This window comes from Thalia democratica, chromosome 6 (assembly GCF_965202585.1).
Source record: "Thalia democratica chromosome 6, ktThaDemo2.hap1.1, whole genome shotgun sequence".
Classification (NCBI taxonomy): domain Eukaryota; kingdom Metazoa; phylum Chordata; class Thaliacea; order Salpida; family Salpidae; genus Thalia; species Thalia democratica.
Window position 1 is genome coordinate 26,747,164 of NC_139170.1, and position 14,676 is coordinate 26,761,839.

Below are 14,676 nucleotides of genomic sequence, written 5' to 3' on the forward strand. Positions count from 1 at the left end.
TTAAAACCCAATTAAATAAGTATGTTAATAATAAAAAGGTTAGAAAAAAAATTGGAGAAAACCGTTGCAAAGTGAAAAAATGAAAAAAAAACATTAAACTTTTAAAGGGGCCCACTACAAAAGTATAACCCCAATTCAATGAAAATTGTTGTGAAATGCTAAGCAAAAGAACGTTCTTTAGAATAAAAAAAAGGTTCTAAGTTAGCATTAAAAAAATTGAAAATAATCAGTTTTAAAGTTTGGTTAAAAAAGAAATTACAAAAAAATCCATTCAAGTCAAGATAACGCTCGTTACACCAACTTATATAAGTAACAGTTTAGATTGGGTAGACAATATTTATAGCTGGACGGACTACTTCAGGAAAATAAGCCAAAAATACTTGTTCAATAAGAGTTTAAAAAAACTGATTATTAAATTAGCATTATTTTTTAAAGTTTATGACTAAGCTTTATCAGCTTAACATTTTTAATATAAGCAATATGTATAAATGGGTCGTGTTAATTTTATTGGTACAATCAGCTGTTTCAGAAATGCGTTGTCCAAATCTACCTCCAGGGCAGCATAAAGTAAGCATAAATTTATGTTATTTTATCTATCATATTCGTTTGACCATAGTTTCGTATTTTAGTTTTTATTAGAAAACAGTTTTTTTTTATTGTATTTAACTAAAGTACAACAAAAATTCTTAGTTTAATTTTTTTTTTCTTCAACTCTTGCTAATCCAACTATATAGCGTGTAAATATATGTTTTATATTACATAGTTTTTCTTTTAAATACTTCATCATAGTGTTTTTATTTTATTTTATAGAGATTTTCATGAGCAAAAAAAAAAAGGTTATAAAAGTTCAAAATACATAAAACATTACCTATAGTTTTTTTTTTTTTTGGTGTACTAATTACCATATAAATAACTGTTTTTAAAGTCAGTTAACATTTTAAAAATTTTCTATTATTTTATTATATAATACTAAAAATTAATCTAAAAAATAATTTATGGTTACATGAAAGATCAAATTCGGACAATTCAAATTCTTTAAAAAAATCTATAAGAGACCATATCTCAAAAAGTACTATATACTTGAATAAACAAAAAACATGAATATAGCTATTATTAATATCTAAAAGCCATTTTTTCTTTATGCAAAATGTTGAATATTTTTGGAATATCTTATAATAACTCTGTTTAAAAAATAGTTTTAGCCATATCTCAAAAAATATTTAAAATTAAAAAAAATAAAAATAAATACCTTGTAAATATTAATATAACCTACATATCTTTTTTTTTTCAAACGTTCATTACTTTTTGATATGTGGCCTTTAAACTTTTTGTTTTAATTTGAGTGGTCCTATTTTATAGTTACATAACAATTACGACAGTTCAAATAAAAAAAAATATTTTAAATTTAATATCTCAAAAAGTAAGATATATTTAAAAAGAATAAATAAGCGGTTTTAGTTAAGTAAATAAGATTATGATAGTAAAAAAATTAAAAAGATATTTATGAAGAGAGTATTTGAAAAATACTTAAAACTACTTTGCTTTAAAACATTTTAGCCCAATTTAAAAAGTTGTTTGAACTTTTGAAAAAAGGCTTTTAGATATTAATTAGGCCTACATAATCTTTTTTAATCGTTTCAAATATATTTGAACTTTTGTGATACGGCATCCTGATTTTTTTTCAATAACTTGAATAGTCCGAATTCGAGTTGTCTAATTTAAAGAGTCGTGCACCTCTGATTTATACTTAAATTTTAAAAGGAAAAACCTTCTCCTGAAGAGTTAAAAGGATGTAAAAAGTATTCATGTAACAGCTGCTGTACTGTTGATAAATCTAAGGCTCTTGCAACTAGACCTTTGCAAAGCGTAGGCAAATTTAATTTCACACAATGTGGACGGCCACTAAGTGGAGCGTAAGTCTTAATGATACAGTAAAGTTTTGTTACAATTTTTACTTGAACACAAATTTTTTGAATCTTTCTTAGTTTTTCAGATAAACTAACGTTTCAAAACTAAAGTTTCTTCAATTAGTTTTTCTTAACAATTCTATGAGTATATGCAAAGTAATGTCAATAGTTTTAAACATTAAGTCGATAGCTTACATTTCTGAAAAGCTAAGTTTTTCTTGTACACAGTTTTTTATTAGTTGCTTTTAATTTATTAACTATAGATATTAATAAAATAATTTAAATAGAAAAGTATATTTGTAGACTTTAACAAAAAGCTTATGAACATTAATAACTTAAATAGTCACTTGACTATCTAGATACAATTAGAAACTATTTAATAAAAATTTTCTGAGTATTTTTTAGTTTTAATAGTCTGTGATAAATTATAAGTTTAAGTTATTCAGTAAAAAAGTTGTTTACCTAGTTTTTTTTTCTTATTTAAAGACTTAATTTTTTTCTGAAAAGTTTAAAAGCTAAAACTATTTTCTAAATTAATTTAAACGAGGAAGTAGACTTTTTTGATAGAAAATATTTTTTAAAGTACAAAATATTTAAAATCACACTTAATTTTTTTTAGGTGTTCAGATAGTTTTCAAGCACTAATGTGCTTATACAAATGTTCTCCGAATTTGTACCCGTTTTTTGGTAATACTTCAAGAGATAGGATTCCTCTTTGTAGCTGGTTTTGTGATAAATGGTTTAATGCCTGTTCTGTAAGTAATTAATATTAACTTAAATACAAATTGTTTATACTGCACAAATAAAATTGGCAAAGTTTTTCAAACTTATAAGAATATTTTTTCCGAAGTTTCATAACATAGTTAATTTATTCTATGAACTTTCTAAAGCTTTACAGTACGCAGAAAATTCCTGAAAAAAACATAATGAATATTAAACATTTTGCTGAGATTTTTTTTGTTTACTAAACATCTTATTATGGTTTAGCTGTTTTTTGCAAAGAATAAAATGTAACAAGCTAAATTTTATCAAAAAAAACAAATCAAGTATTGATCTACCGAATCAAGATCCGATGTATTTTAAACTAGGATTCGGATCTTATTTTGAAAGAAATATCGGGCTGATCCAGATCCGGTAGATAACTATTAAAGATGTAATAAACACTTTTTTATAAATATTTTACTACTCATCTAACTTTATGTGTACGTAAGTAAAGCTTTTCTGTCCATACATTTTAAACGCTGTTTAGAATACTCTCTATCTAATATATGTAGACTTGAAGTAGTAAAAAAGTCATCATCAAAGCAAAGTATAAATTGCGCAACTTTATGTTTTATATTAAAATATTCCCAATATTTATATTAAAAAGAAGTTCGTTAATTGTAAAAAGGTTATTAAGTGTTTTAAGTTTGTTAACTAGTTGAATTAAAAAGGTTATCTTAATTATTTTACATATAGTGAGATCAAACTTTAAACTAAACTATGTAAATACATGAAGTTCATAAGTAAAGTTCCTATTTTATACATTTTTTTAAAACAACTAAACGATCATTTACTTACTAATTAGGAAACTACAACATGTTCTTTTTATATAAAATATAAAAGTATAAAAATACACATTCTTTTTTTTGTTAATAGAATAATATTTTGATTGAAAAGACTTTTCGTTTGTTATATAATAGTTAAATTTGTAAAAAACAGACAATTTTATACTGAATAACAAGTATAATCCGTATTTTAAGCCTAAATTATACCACGTTTAAGAATGTAAGAATATATTTATTTTACTTATTAAAAGTTTAATAAAATCTAATAAAACTTTGTTTTTTATTAAAGTAGAAATTTTTAAACAACACTATTTAGCATAAATAATCAAATTGAAATTTTATCTATTGTTCATTACAGATTTAAGCTTATGATATATCGTTATTGAATTATTTAAGTTCTAATTTATAAAAATAATAGTAAAAAAAAGTATAACTGTGTTTTTTGTCAAACAATTAACCGAATTGCTAGCATTTTGACAGCGATGTAAGTAAAATTGATTTAGTAATTTGTTCAAAGATAAACTTATATTGCTAAAAATTATAATTTGATTTTAACAATAACACGTTTTTACGTTTTTAAAGATTTCTCTTTATAAAAATAAAATTAATAATGTTTATTAAATTCTTTTTATTTACTGCATTTTGTTTAAGTAAACATAGCTAATGATCAACTGTTAAGTTTTGAATTAAAAAGCTTATTTTAATTTACACTTAATTGATTTTAAGATGTAAAGAACTAAAGTAAATAACTTTTTTTGTAATATCTAAAACATAGGTTGCTTTGTAATGTTTTCAGGGTGACAAAACTTGTGTCATAAATCAAAATTGGTTACTCGGTTTTAATGTTCACGAAAGAGGAGAAGTAGATAAATGTAGACAGGAGTCAGTTTGCAGAAATTTTACTCAGGTGAGTAACAGTTAAATATTTTAGTTGTACAATTATCTAAATTAGTATCTAAAAAATTATCTATGTCAAAATAAGTAGTATTTTAATTGTTTTGAAAATAGTTCTTTAAGATAATGCAGTAAAAAATGCCGTTAAGATAAAAAATATTATTTACACATTAATGCATTTTTGTAGAAGAATATGATATCTTACGGTTTTAAATCAAACTACAAATATTCTAGATATATTGTAAAATACTTTAAGTTTTTTCATTTCTACTTTTCTTTAAAGCGAAAAAAAATTCAGACTTACAGGTCGGGCGAACAAATGTGTGATAACTTATTCGGTCAAATATTCATGTATTCAGATGATGAAGATAAATGCTTGAACCCTTTTGAAGAAAGCCGCAACACAGAGATCATCGAAGAAATGTACCCTGGAGTAGAAACTGATGTTTGCGAAGACTGTTAGTAAAAGGCAATAATAGGTTCAAGTTAAATAGCAACTCTTTAATTTCTTTTTCCTAGTGTATCAAAGACAAGAAGCTATCATAATTCCAAATTGAAAAACTATAAATAAAAAGTTTACTAAAACAACATAGTTTCATAACGCCACTGTTTTGTTTGTTTTAGTTATCATACCATATTTTCAAGTTTTCAAAAAAAAATCATCAAATAAATATAACTTTTTAGTCCAAAAAAGTTGAAAAGATAAAATTAAAAACAAAAATATAGTTATTCTTTAACCCGCAAAAAAAAACATTTACTTTATTCAACTTTAATCTTTTTTAACCTAAAGATAAAAGAACATGAATAAATACTATAACTGTTCACATGTATTATATCTATCGAACCTTTTACAAAACAACACTATTATTCTGACTTACTTAAAACTATGTTAAAACTTTGATCAGTAAATTGTAATTTTCTATATTATGTAGAAGCAAATGGTTTCTCTTAATCATCATTCAATAATTTTAAAGCCTAGTCATTTTTTTACTGATTAAATAAATTGTTCAAAGAAAGTATAATCATACGTTTAATAGTAGAAAACTGTTTTAATTTTTACAGCTCACCATGTACATAATTTACAGTTTTCGGTGATAATTTTTTCTATGTTTAGAACATTTCTTTTTTTTGCATTTTATTTTTTTGATGTCAATAAACAACAAATTTAGTTTTATTAAATTTTTAATAGTAAGCTGATACAAAAAAACAGTGTATAAAATAAGAAAGTACTAACTCATTGTTATATATTGCAGCTATGACATCATATGCAGATGCAGGAAAAATTTGTGGTATTGTTTTTGGAGTACTTGGAGGGATTTTTTTGATTTTATTAGGCATAGCATTTTATAGAAGAAGACAAGAAAGTAAAGGTATATTAGTATAAAAAGAAATTTATATAAGTATAAAAATAGTTTTTATTGACTTTTTTTTGCCGCTTCAATTGTAAAAAGTTAGGGCTTTAGAATGTTCGTTTAAAATTGTTTGTCAGTTTTTATAAATCCTTAAAACTATGATAAACAATAAAGACTACTTTAATCACTTCATTGTTTCATCATACAATTACCAAATAAAATATCTAGATATTTTAGACACAATTCATTTTTATAAATTTGAGAAAAACTAATTACGATCTTTTCAACATTAGTCTATTTTAGGAAATGATAAGCAACCAAAGAAAAAAGAAAAGGGAACTCCACAAGAAATGACAACTATGACTGTAAATAAAGAAACAGGTTCGCTTAAAATAACTTTTTTATAAGAAAAAGTTTTGTTGTTTATTTTAACTATCTTTATATATATAACAAACTAAAATCAGCTTTATATAAGTCTGATTATATTATTAACAGTTTTTTAATGTTAATTTTTTAACTGATTTATTTTTGTAGTTATAAAAGTCTTAGAAGTCTAAAAATGTAATTTCATTAATCTAAGTTCATTCAAAAAACATTCAAAAACTTGTAATTATTTTTATTAAAAAGTTGTATTATTTTCACAAAAATCCATGGTTATGCTAAGAGTCTGACATACATATAAGTGTATAAAAAGGAGTTCCAAGCTTATGATAGTATGATTCAACTACTTTTATTATATACTGCAAAGTTTAACTTTTTTCTAATAAATTTACGAGAACTAGCTCTTTTAAGTTTACACTCCATATAATCAGTTGTATTAATTTACGACTCTTTTGTGACTAAATTTTTTCTTACAGTATATGTTTGTATGAGAATTTTTTTTGTAGTTTACATAGTATAAACTTTGAAATTAGTTCATTGAAAATTTATTCAATAATTTTCTTCTGTTTATTGAACAAAAAAAACGCATAAAATATTTTCTCTTCGAATCTGGTGCACAAAGAACCTTTCGATTATCGAGTCCCACACCATTTGGATACTTTTAAACATCTTGTCCTGGATTATTATGATTGTTATTATTTATAAATAGAATTGCTATAAATAGATTTAGATAAAAATAAAAAACTCTTAACTGTTAAAACTTCGATGTTTTATAAGTTTTAAACTTAGTCTATAGGGGCGTGTCTAGACTTTTTTCAAAGGGTGTTCACAATTTTTTCTGTTCTTAATTTGCCGCTTAAGTACGCATTTCTTAGGTATGCACTGCCAGTTAAGTACGCAATATTTAGCCGAAAAACTCTGTGTTTAAAATGCTTTTTCCTGCTTAGAAATAAAAAAAACACATAAAAGTCCTATTAATAGAAAATAGATTTTTTTTTTATTGTATTATATTTAGATAAATTAAAACTAAAAGAACTAGAAAAAAGTTATGAACTTACAAGTTTTGATTCAAATGTTAGTATAGATGGAGTTCTTACATTTTTTTTTAATTTTAAACTCTTTACATTTATATATCTATTTATAATAAAAATAATTTTTTCATGTAACTAAATCTTTAAAAATTAAAGTTTCACTAAAAAAATGTTTGTTCCTATACAATTATATCAAAGAATCTTCAAATTATTATTAAGTGTTTGCTTGATGGTGCGAGTTTTTAATTTGAAAATTTAAAAAAATCAAGAATTAACTTTGTGGTCAACACATATGCAAAAATAAAACAACTTAAATAAAAATTGAAATTTCACTTAAAAAAAGTGTTTAGACTATTACAATTAAATTTTTAATTATTTAATTAAAATTATAATTTAAAGTATCTTTAAATTATAATTAAATGTTTGCCTGATGGTGCAGGAATTCTAATGATAGTTTTAAAATCTCTTTCAGTTGAAAATTTCAAAAAATCAAGAATCAACTTTGTGGCTAACATGTATACAAAAATAAAATAACTTAAATAAAAATTTTAAAATACCATTAAATGATAAAAGAATAAATTTCTAGGCAGTGTAGTGGTCTAAAGATGATTTAGAAAACTCTCTGAATTGAACTTTTCAAGGTTGAAAAGCTTCACAAAACATTATTATATACAATTAACTAAGTAAAATAAAACTTTAGTGATGATATTGGAAATTTTTTAAGTAAAATTGTACTTACTAGTTGAAAAGCAATACTTAATCGAAAATTATTTACACTAAGTAACAATTTATAATGGGAACTAAGAGCATCTTAGTAAAGAGTTTCTCAGAAAAAAATACTACTTTCAAACTTTTACCTATTATCAAGTCACAATTAAAATTTTATTTAAAATCTATTTCAGCTGGAAAAAACGAGCATTTTTTTTACGGAAACTTATAACCTTTCAGTGTTATAAATTCAACATTCATTATTCAAAGTTAATCAAATAACCAAAACAAAATCAATAAACAACGTTTTTAGTGAAATTCTAAGAATCTTTTTTTCTTTTTCCTTTTTTTTCTTTTCAGGGGGTTCACAGGAAATTTGAAACCAGTCAAAACACGCCCCTGGTCTATACTAATATACAAACTTTTTTTTTAATATTGTTGTCAATTTGAAGTTTAAAAGTTTGCACTTTTTTTGCAAGCAAAAACTAACATTACCTTAAATATATAGAAGCTTTGAAAAATAAAACTAAAATTAAAGATTCATTGATTATATTCCTTTATATGTTAAAGCTAACAAAAATAAATAGAAATGTTATATTAATAATTAATATAATTTTTCAATAAAATGATTAAATTCTCTTTAACTAGTATTACAAGATATGATATTAGAATAACTTAATGTATCTACTACGTGTTCGTTAAATTTGATAAAACTGACAACGCCTGCTTAAATAAACAAAAATGTGTTGGTGTAAGCAAACAAAAATTTTAGTTGTTTAAGATTTTAAGTTTGTTTTAATGAAATCATTAAACAACATACGCTTAAATATTTTCTCTAACATTTTATAAATATTAACGTACTTGAATTAGATATAAATTATGTTTAATTATAGTTTTTAATCATTGTATTTCGTTTTGTAGTGATTATAATACTAACAAAACTATTAATTTGTATAAAAATAGTACAAACCTATATGTGCTTATAGGTACAGTTCTTGGTATTTTTAAACTAAATCTATTGGATGTAAAATAAATAAAAAATGTACTTAACATGTAAGCATAACTTTTTTTTTCTCTTAAACTAATTAAAAAAGTTGGTACTTGATACTTACAACTGTTATAACTAACTTTTTATTACAAAAACAACTAAAACATAACTTAAGCATATTTTTTTATTAAGTATCTAGTTATAGTTGAATAAAAATAGAACAAACAAATTATTTTCTTTCGCAATCATCTTAGCAAAGTTTTTGAAAATACTATGAGTAAACATTATATGCAGTTGACTATAACCTATGGTTTTACACTTAGTATATTTACATTTGTTTAAAGCAACTTCCTTTTTAAACATTACAACTCGGCTGTCATATTTTTAGGTGGTAACTAACATTCATATCTGTTTTAATAGTTTAATTTGTTATTAACCTTATGAAGCTAGTTCTAAAAACTTAGGAGTTATCAAACTATTGAAACACTTATACTAAGATATTACTTTAATAGTTACAAACAGCTAGATTTTATATTGATTTTTGCACAAACAAAAGCAATAACCAAAATAAATTGTAGTTTCTGCACCAATTACAGCCTCACCGGCACCAAAAGATGGCAGCAGTAGCGACGAAGAATAAATTAGTGTTAAAAATTTTGGAAATATGAGATGAAGAAAAACAATCAGACAAACAGTTGTTTTATGATTCACTTTAATATTTATTTTGTACTGAAGTTTGTATTACTTATTTTTTACGTATGTTGATATTACGCATAGTAGCGTCATTATTTTAAAGTTTTACAAGATACAATTTAAGCAGCTTAGGAAGTAAAGTTCGTTTATAAATTTAACAAAATAATACTTTGTTAACAGTTTTCTACTTGATTAGCTTTTTATTTTTAAACTAAATGTTTCTAAACGTTTTTCGTTGTTCTATAGTTTTACAAAAATTATATTTTCCTTTTAACATTAATTTACTGTACAGATAAATTATGTGAAATTAGATCATAGAAACAAACTGTGTGAGCACGTTATTTACTTCTAAATTCGAAACTGTATAAAATAGGGTTTAAACTTAACAAAAAACAATAAGTTTTATTAACAAATTTATATCAGTTTTAAGGTTGTTTGTTCTCTACTTCGTTTTAAAACAAATACAACTCTAAAATTTAACTAAAAATCAGTTTTTGTAAAATAAATTGTAATTTAATTTACTGTTTGTATTGTTTATTTTATCTCGTCAATAAAAATGTGTAGTTTTAAATTTTTCCGAAAGCTAAAACTTACACAGGTTTAAGTTAAAGTCTGAAGATTATTATAACGTAATTACATAATATATTCTTAAAGGACTCAAATACCACAGTTATATTATTTTTTTATACTACACTAACGTAAAGTTTGTTTTTGCCAAGTGTTTTTCAAAAGTTTTAGTAACTGATCAGACTAAAAAAAAGTTCGGATTTATTTAAAAGACAATGTGAAATAGAAATTCAACTTCTACTAATATTTTAATTTGTTCCAATGGACCATCATCTATTAATTGTATATTGAAGCTTTGAACTATAAGCTTACAATTTTTGAATACGTTAAAAAGAATAAATCGTTTTGTCCCACCATACTTTGTAAATACACTTGATCTAATGCATATTCAATTTAATAATGAAATAACGAAAGTAAAAGTCTTCACTTTTTTCTAATAATATCTAGAGATAAAGTTGTTTAATTTAATAAAAACTTATGTTTCACAATTACTTTTATGACACTACCAACCACAGTTTTCATATTTTAATTAGATAAAAGCCACAACTATTTAACATGGGTATGAGTCTAATATGCACGAAGGGTCACTTTTGCACATAGACTCTTTTGCACAGATTAAATAAGTTTTTATTTTTTTGTTTTTTTTATTTTTTTTTTTTTACTATCACTTTTACCCTACCTCTACAGTCAGTATTTTTTCTGTTTTTGTTTTAATTTTTAAAACCTATTTTTTATATATATTTTTTTTTGTTGTTTTTTTTTATCACTGTTACCCTTAACATTTACCCTCGGTCGGTAACTGTTTTTTTTTCTATTACTATTTTTATTTTTTTTTTACTATCACTGTTACCAATAACCTTTACCCTCGGTCGGATTTTTTTTCTTTTATTAACTTATCTTTTTTTTCTACTTTTTTTTTACTCTCGTGCAAAGTTGACCCTTCGTGCAAAAGTGTCTTCGTGCATATTTGACCTGTTCCCATTTAACATACACGTATATACATGTACAAATTCAAAAAGATTGGCAACTCTGCTACCAAAATTAGTATCAAACTAACAACTTTACACAAAATTTAATAAAAAAGTTATCATTAAGCTAATAAGTCTAAAAATAATATTTTTAAAGCCAAATAACAAAATAATCGCTACAAACTAGTTTTCAAAAGAATTTAAATAAAACTAGAAATAAATAAAAAACATTTAATGAAACATATCTCAAATATTAAAATTTATTTCAAAATATAAAAAGTGCCTATATAGGTCTTATTAATGGGGACGGGTCAAACATGCGCGAAGGATAACTTTTGCACGACAGTAAAAAAAAAACTAATAATAAACTAACATTAATAAGTTATAGATCAAAAGTTAGGTTAGGGGTACAATTGAAAAAAAAAAGTTATAATTAAAAGATAAAATACTAATTAGAAAAAAATACCGACCAAAAGAAAGGGGTTAATGAATAAAAGGTCCGCTATTAGCCGAGATCGGCTATGTATATATTTGCATAGAGAACAAGAATAAATTATATAAATCTAAAATACTGTGATGCAATAAACAAAACAAACAGGTAAAAATAAAATACAAACAATTAAAAACAAAAAAAAAAAAAAAGTTCATTCTGTTTCTCATTTCTTCATCTTCTTCGGTTTCTTAAACTATTCTTTTTCCCTTTTTTTTCGGTCTTTTGTGTACAGTAGATCTTCATTTGGCACGGTTATTTGTAAGCGAGAGGGGTTAGGGGTAAAAGTAATTGGAGAAAAAAAAATTATAATAAAAAGAAAACTAAGTTACCGACCAAGGGTAACAGTGATAGCAAAAAATAACGAAAGGTAGTAAAAAATAGTAATAATAACATGAAAAAATAAAAAGTGTCCCATCGTGCATAAATGATACCTACTCCTTATAAATATCTACAAGCCGTTTTTCTTCTTTGCAAAACTTTAAATGTTTTTTGAAATGTATAAAATCTACTAAATTTTAAACCTTAATCTATCCAAATCACAAAAAGTTTTCAAAATTTTGCAAAAAAGAAAAAATTACATGTAGATATTATGTATTTTTTATTATTTTTAAACGTGTCTTACTTTTTGAGTTGAGGTTAGTTATTTTTATATTTAGAATTATATTTAAAATTTTCTAAAGGATTTTAATACTCGTTGACCTCAATAGTATATATAATAATAGTTTAATAAACACAGTAAAAAATCGACGCTCAAATTTATACTTAAAGAACTTGATAATGACATTTTGGTAAACAAGCTATACTTTTTTAAACTTTAGCAAATGTTTTTTAACAAGTTTTACCTAGGTCTAGTTTTGTTTACCATTAAATACAAATGTTTTTTATATATGTTACTTCTAAGAAAACTTGAAAACCTAACAAAAAATCTGAATAAGTAAAAAAAAGATTAATAATAGTTTTAGTGCATTGATAGAAAAAAAATTTTAATAGATTTCTAACAGAAAACGGTTGCTTCAGTACTAATGTTCTTAGTAAAAATTAGTTCATCGTTACTATTTATGCCTAATTATTCTTAATGAGGACGAAATCAGGTCGTTAAATGTCGCGAAGATTGTTGTTAATGGTTATTTGGTTAATTCATGTGCTTATGATATTACAGTTGATCGACGAATTTCCTTGTTTAACCAACTATAGGTTATTTCGGTCTAATCAAACAAAAACAATAATACATTTATTAGCTTGCAAATGTTTAATATGCAAAGCAACTTATTCCAAACAGTATCAGTAAGGTACTATTTAGAATAATAAAATCGTTATCATAGATTTCAGTTTAAATAAACGTTGCCCATTTGAAAATAATAAAGTTAACCAGTTTAAATACTTTTAAAAGTTCATGTACCGTATAGCTACAATTTCATTATCAAATATAGAGTTGTTTTTAAAGACCTTACAAATAAAGTTTCAATAAGTCTATCAGTTCTAAATACTACACTAATTCGTCAAGACTATACACATTGCGATCTACCAGGTGTATGAAAATACAGAACTTATATACAATAAAACTACAAAAAATAAAACTATGTCAATTATGCTATATGACTTTTCTAAAACTTGTCAATCTTCAATATATAAACAAGATATAAATAAAACTAAAAGTATTTCAGTAGCGTTTAAAAGTACATCTAATATTTATGTATAGTTATGTCCTCGACAAGACGTTAAAAGGTATCCGTGGTGTGCGACTAGATAACTTAAAGGTTCTTTGTGCACCAGGTCCTAGGACCAAACATTTTGAGCGTCTTTTTTGTCGTTTATTAAACTATAAAATGTATCATATTAGTAAAAACTAAGGCATTTAACAAAAAATTAAAACTTTGTTTTTCAAACTATTACATTATTATTTTTATCTTTAACATTTTATGAAGTAATTTTATAACTTTACTGTTGTAAAGTAAGAAAATCGTAGCATTTTATCTGAATATAATACTTTTCAATTAAATTCATCCAACTTAAAAAAATATATATACATAGTAAGTATTTTTTAAACAAGCTGAAGAGTATAGTAAAAGGTTTTAAATTCTTACTTCGGTACTTGAATTTTTTTTGCGTTCCATACTTTTATAATGCTTTAAACTGTATCTAAAATTTTTAATTAATACTTTGGAAATGCTTATTTTTGCATGTTAATAATTTAAAATTTCGGTAAACTCATCTTCAAAGTTTCATCTTCTTGCGAACTAAAAAAAACTCTACTATACACTTTTTATTAAGAATTTCCTTTTTTTGAAATAAGTAATATAACGAGGAAATAAATAATATGATATAAAGAAAAGCTTTAAATGAAACTTATTTTAGAAGTAGTCTAAAAAAAAATTTTGTTGAAAAAATGTTTAAATTTTGAAAACTAAGAGTCGTCTTTAAGTATAATTCTCAAAACTTAAGATTTATTAAAATTTTATTTATTAATATCGTTTAACTATAAAATAAAATTTTTCTGCTAGTAAGTTACAAAACCTAGGCTGTTTAGTTATCAATAAATATTAAATATTCTACTATTAGAAAGTTTGTTTTATTATTAGTTCTCTACAGTTTAAACTATCTACCTTATAGTTTTACAACTAGCCAGTTGCTTAAAACTTCAAAGATTTACAATGTATTGATTGATCTTTTAAGATTTGTAAACAACCTGCAACTAATATAATGAAGAAAGTTTATATTGTATCTTTTGGTCAAATGTGCAAATTTGAACTAAAGTCGCCTTTTTCTTTGAGGAAATATTCAGACAACACTTTATTTGTGAAAACTAGTAAAAGCAACTTAGTTTTTTAAAAATATGTTATGTAAAAATATAGGTTATTGAATTAAAACCCATTAAGAATTTTTTAGTGACCATCTTTTGAAGGTTTTATTATAGCAGTATTTTTTTAACTCATGCTTTCTACCTACGTGTTGTAGGTAAACTGATGTTTTTTTCTTTTTGATTATCCAGTATTAAATTATTTTAAAATTTTTGTAAAACGTCCACGACTGCACTTTTTTAACTATATGAAGTTTTAAAGTGAATAACTATAGTTCAAAATTTATATTAAACTTCTTGGAGAAAAAGAACTTAATTAAGAGTTTCTTTTTAAAATTGTGTTTTATGCA

At 23.7% G+C, this 14,676-nt stretch overlaps 1 protein-coding gene across 1 annotated transcript; it reads left to right on the forward strand.

The window, feature by feature from the left end:
- The first annotated feature begins 531 nt into the window (after window positions 1-531).
- Window positions 532-9,448, forward strand: LOC145838917 (riboflavin-binding protein-like). The gene is made up of 8 exons (XM_082946538.1): window positions 532-567; window positions 1,762-1,913; window positions 2,527-2,662; window positions 4,251-4,361; window positions 4,647-4,806; window positions 5,602-5,718; window positions 6,004-6,081; window positions 9,387-9,448. The coding sequence occupies exons 1-8, from the start codon at window positions 532-534 to the stop codon at window positions 9,446-9,448; spliced, it is 852 nt and encodes a 283-aa protein (XP_082802664.1).
- Window positions 9,449-14,676: the final 5,228 nt, after the last annotated feature.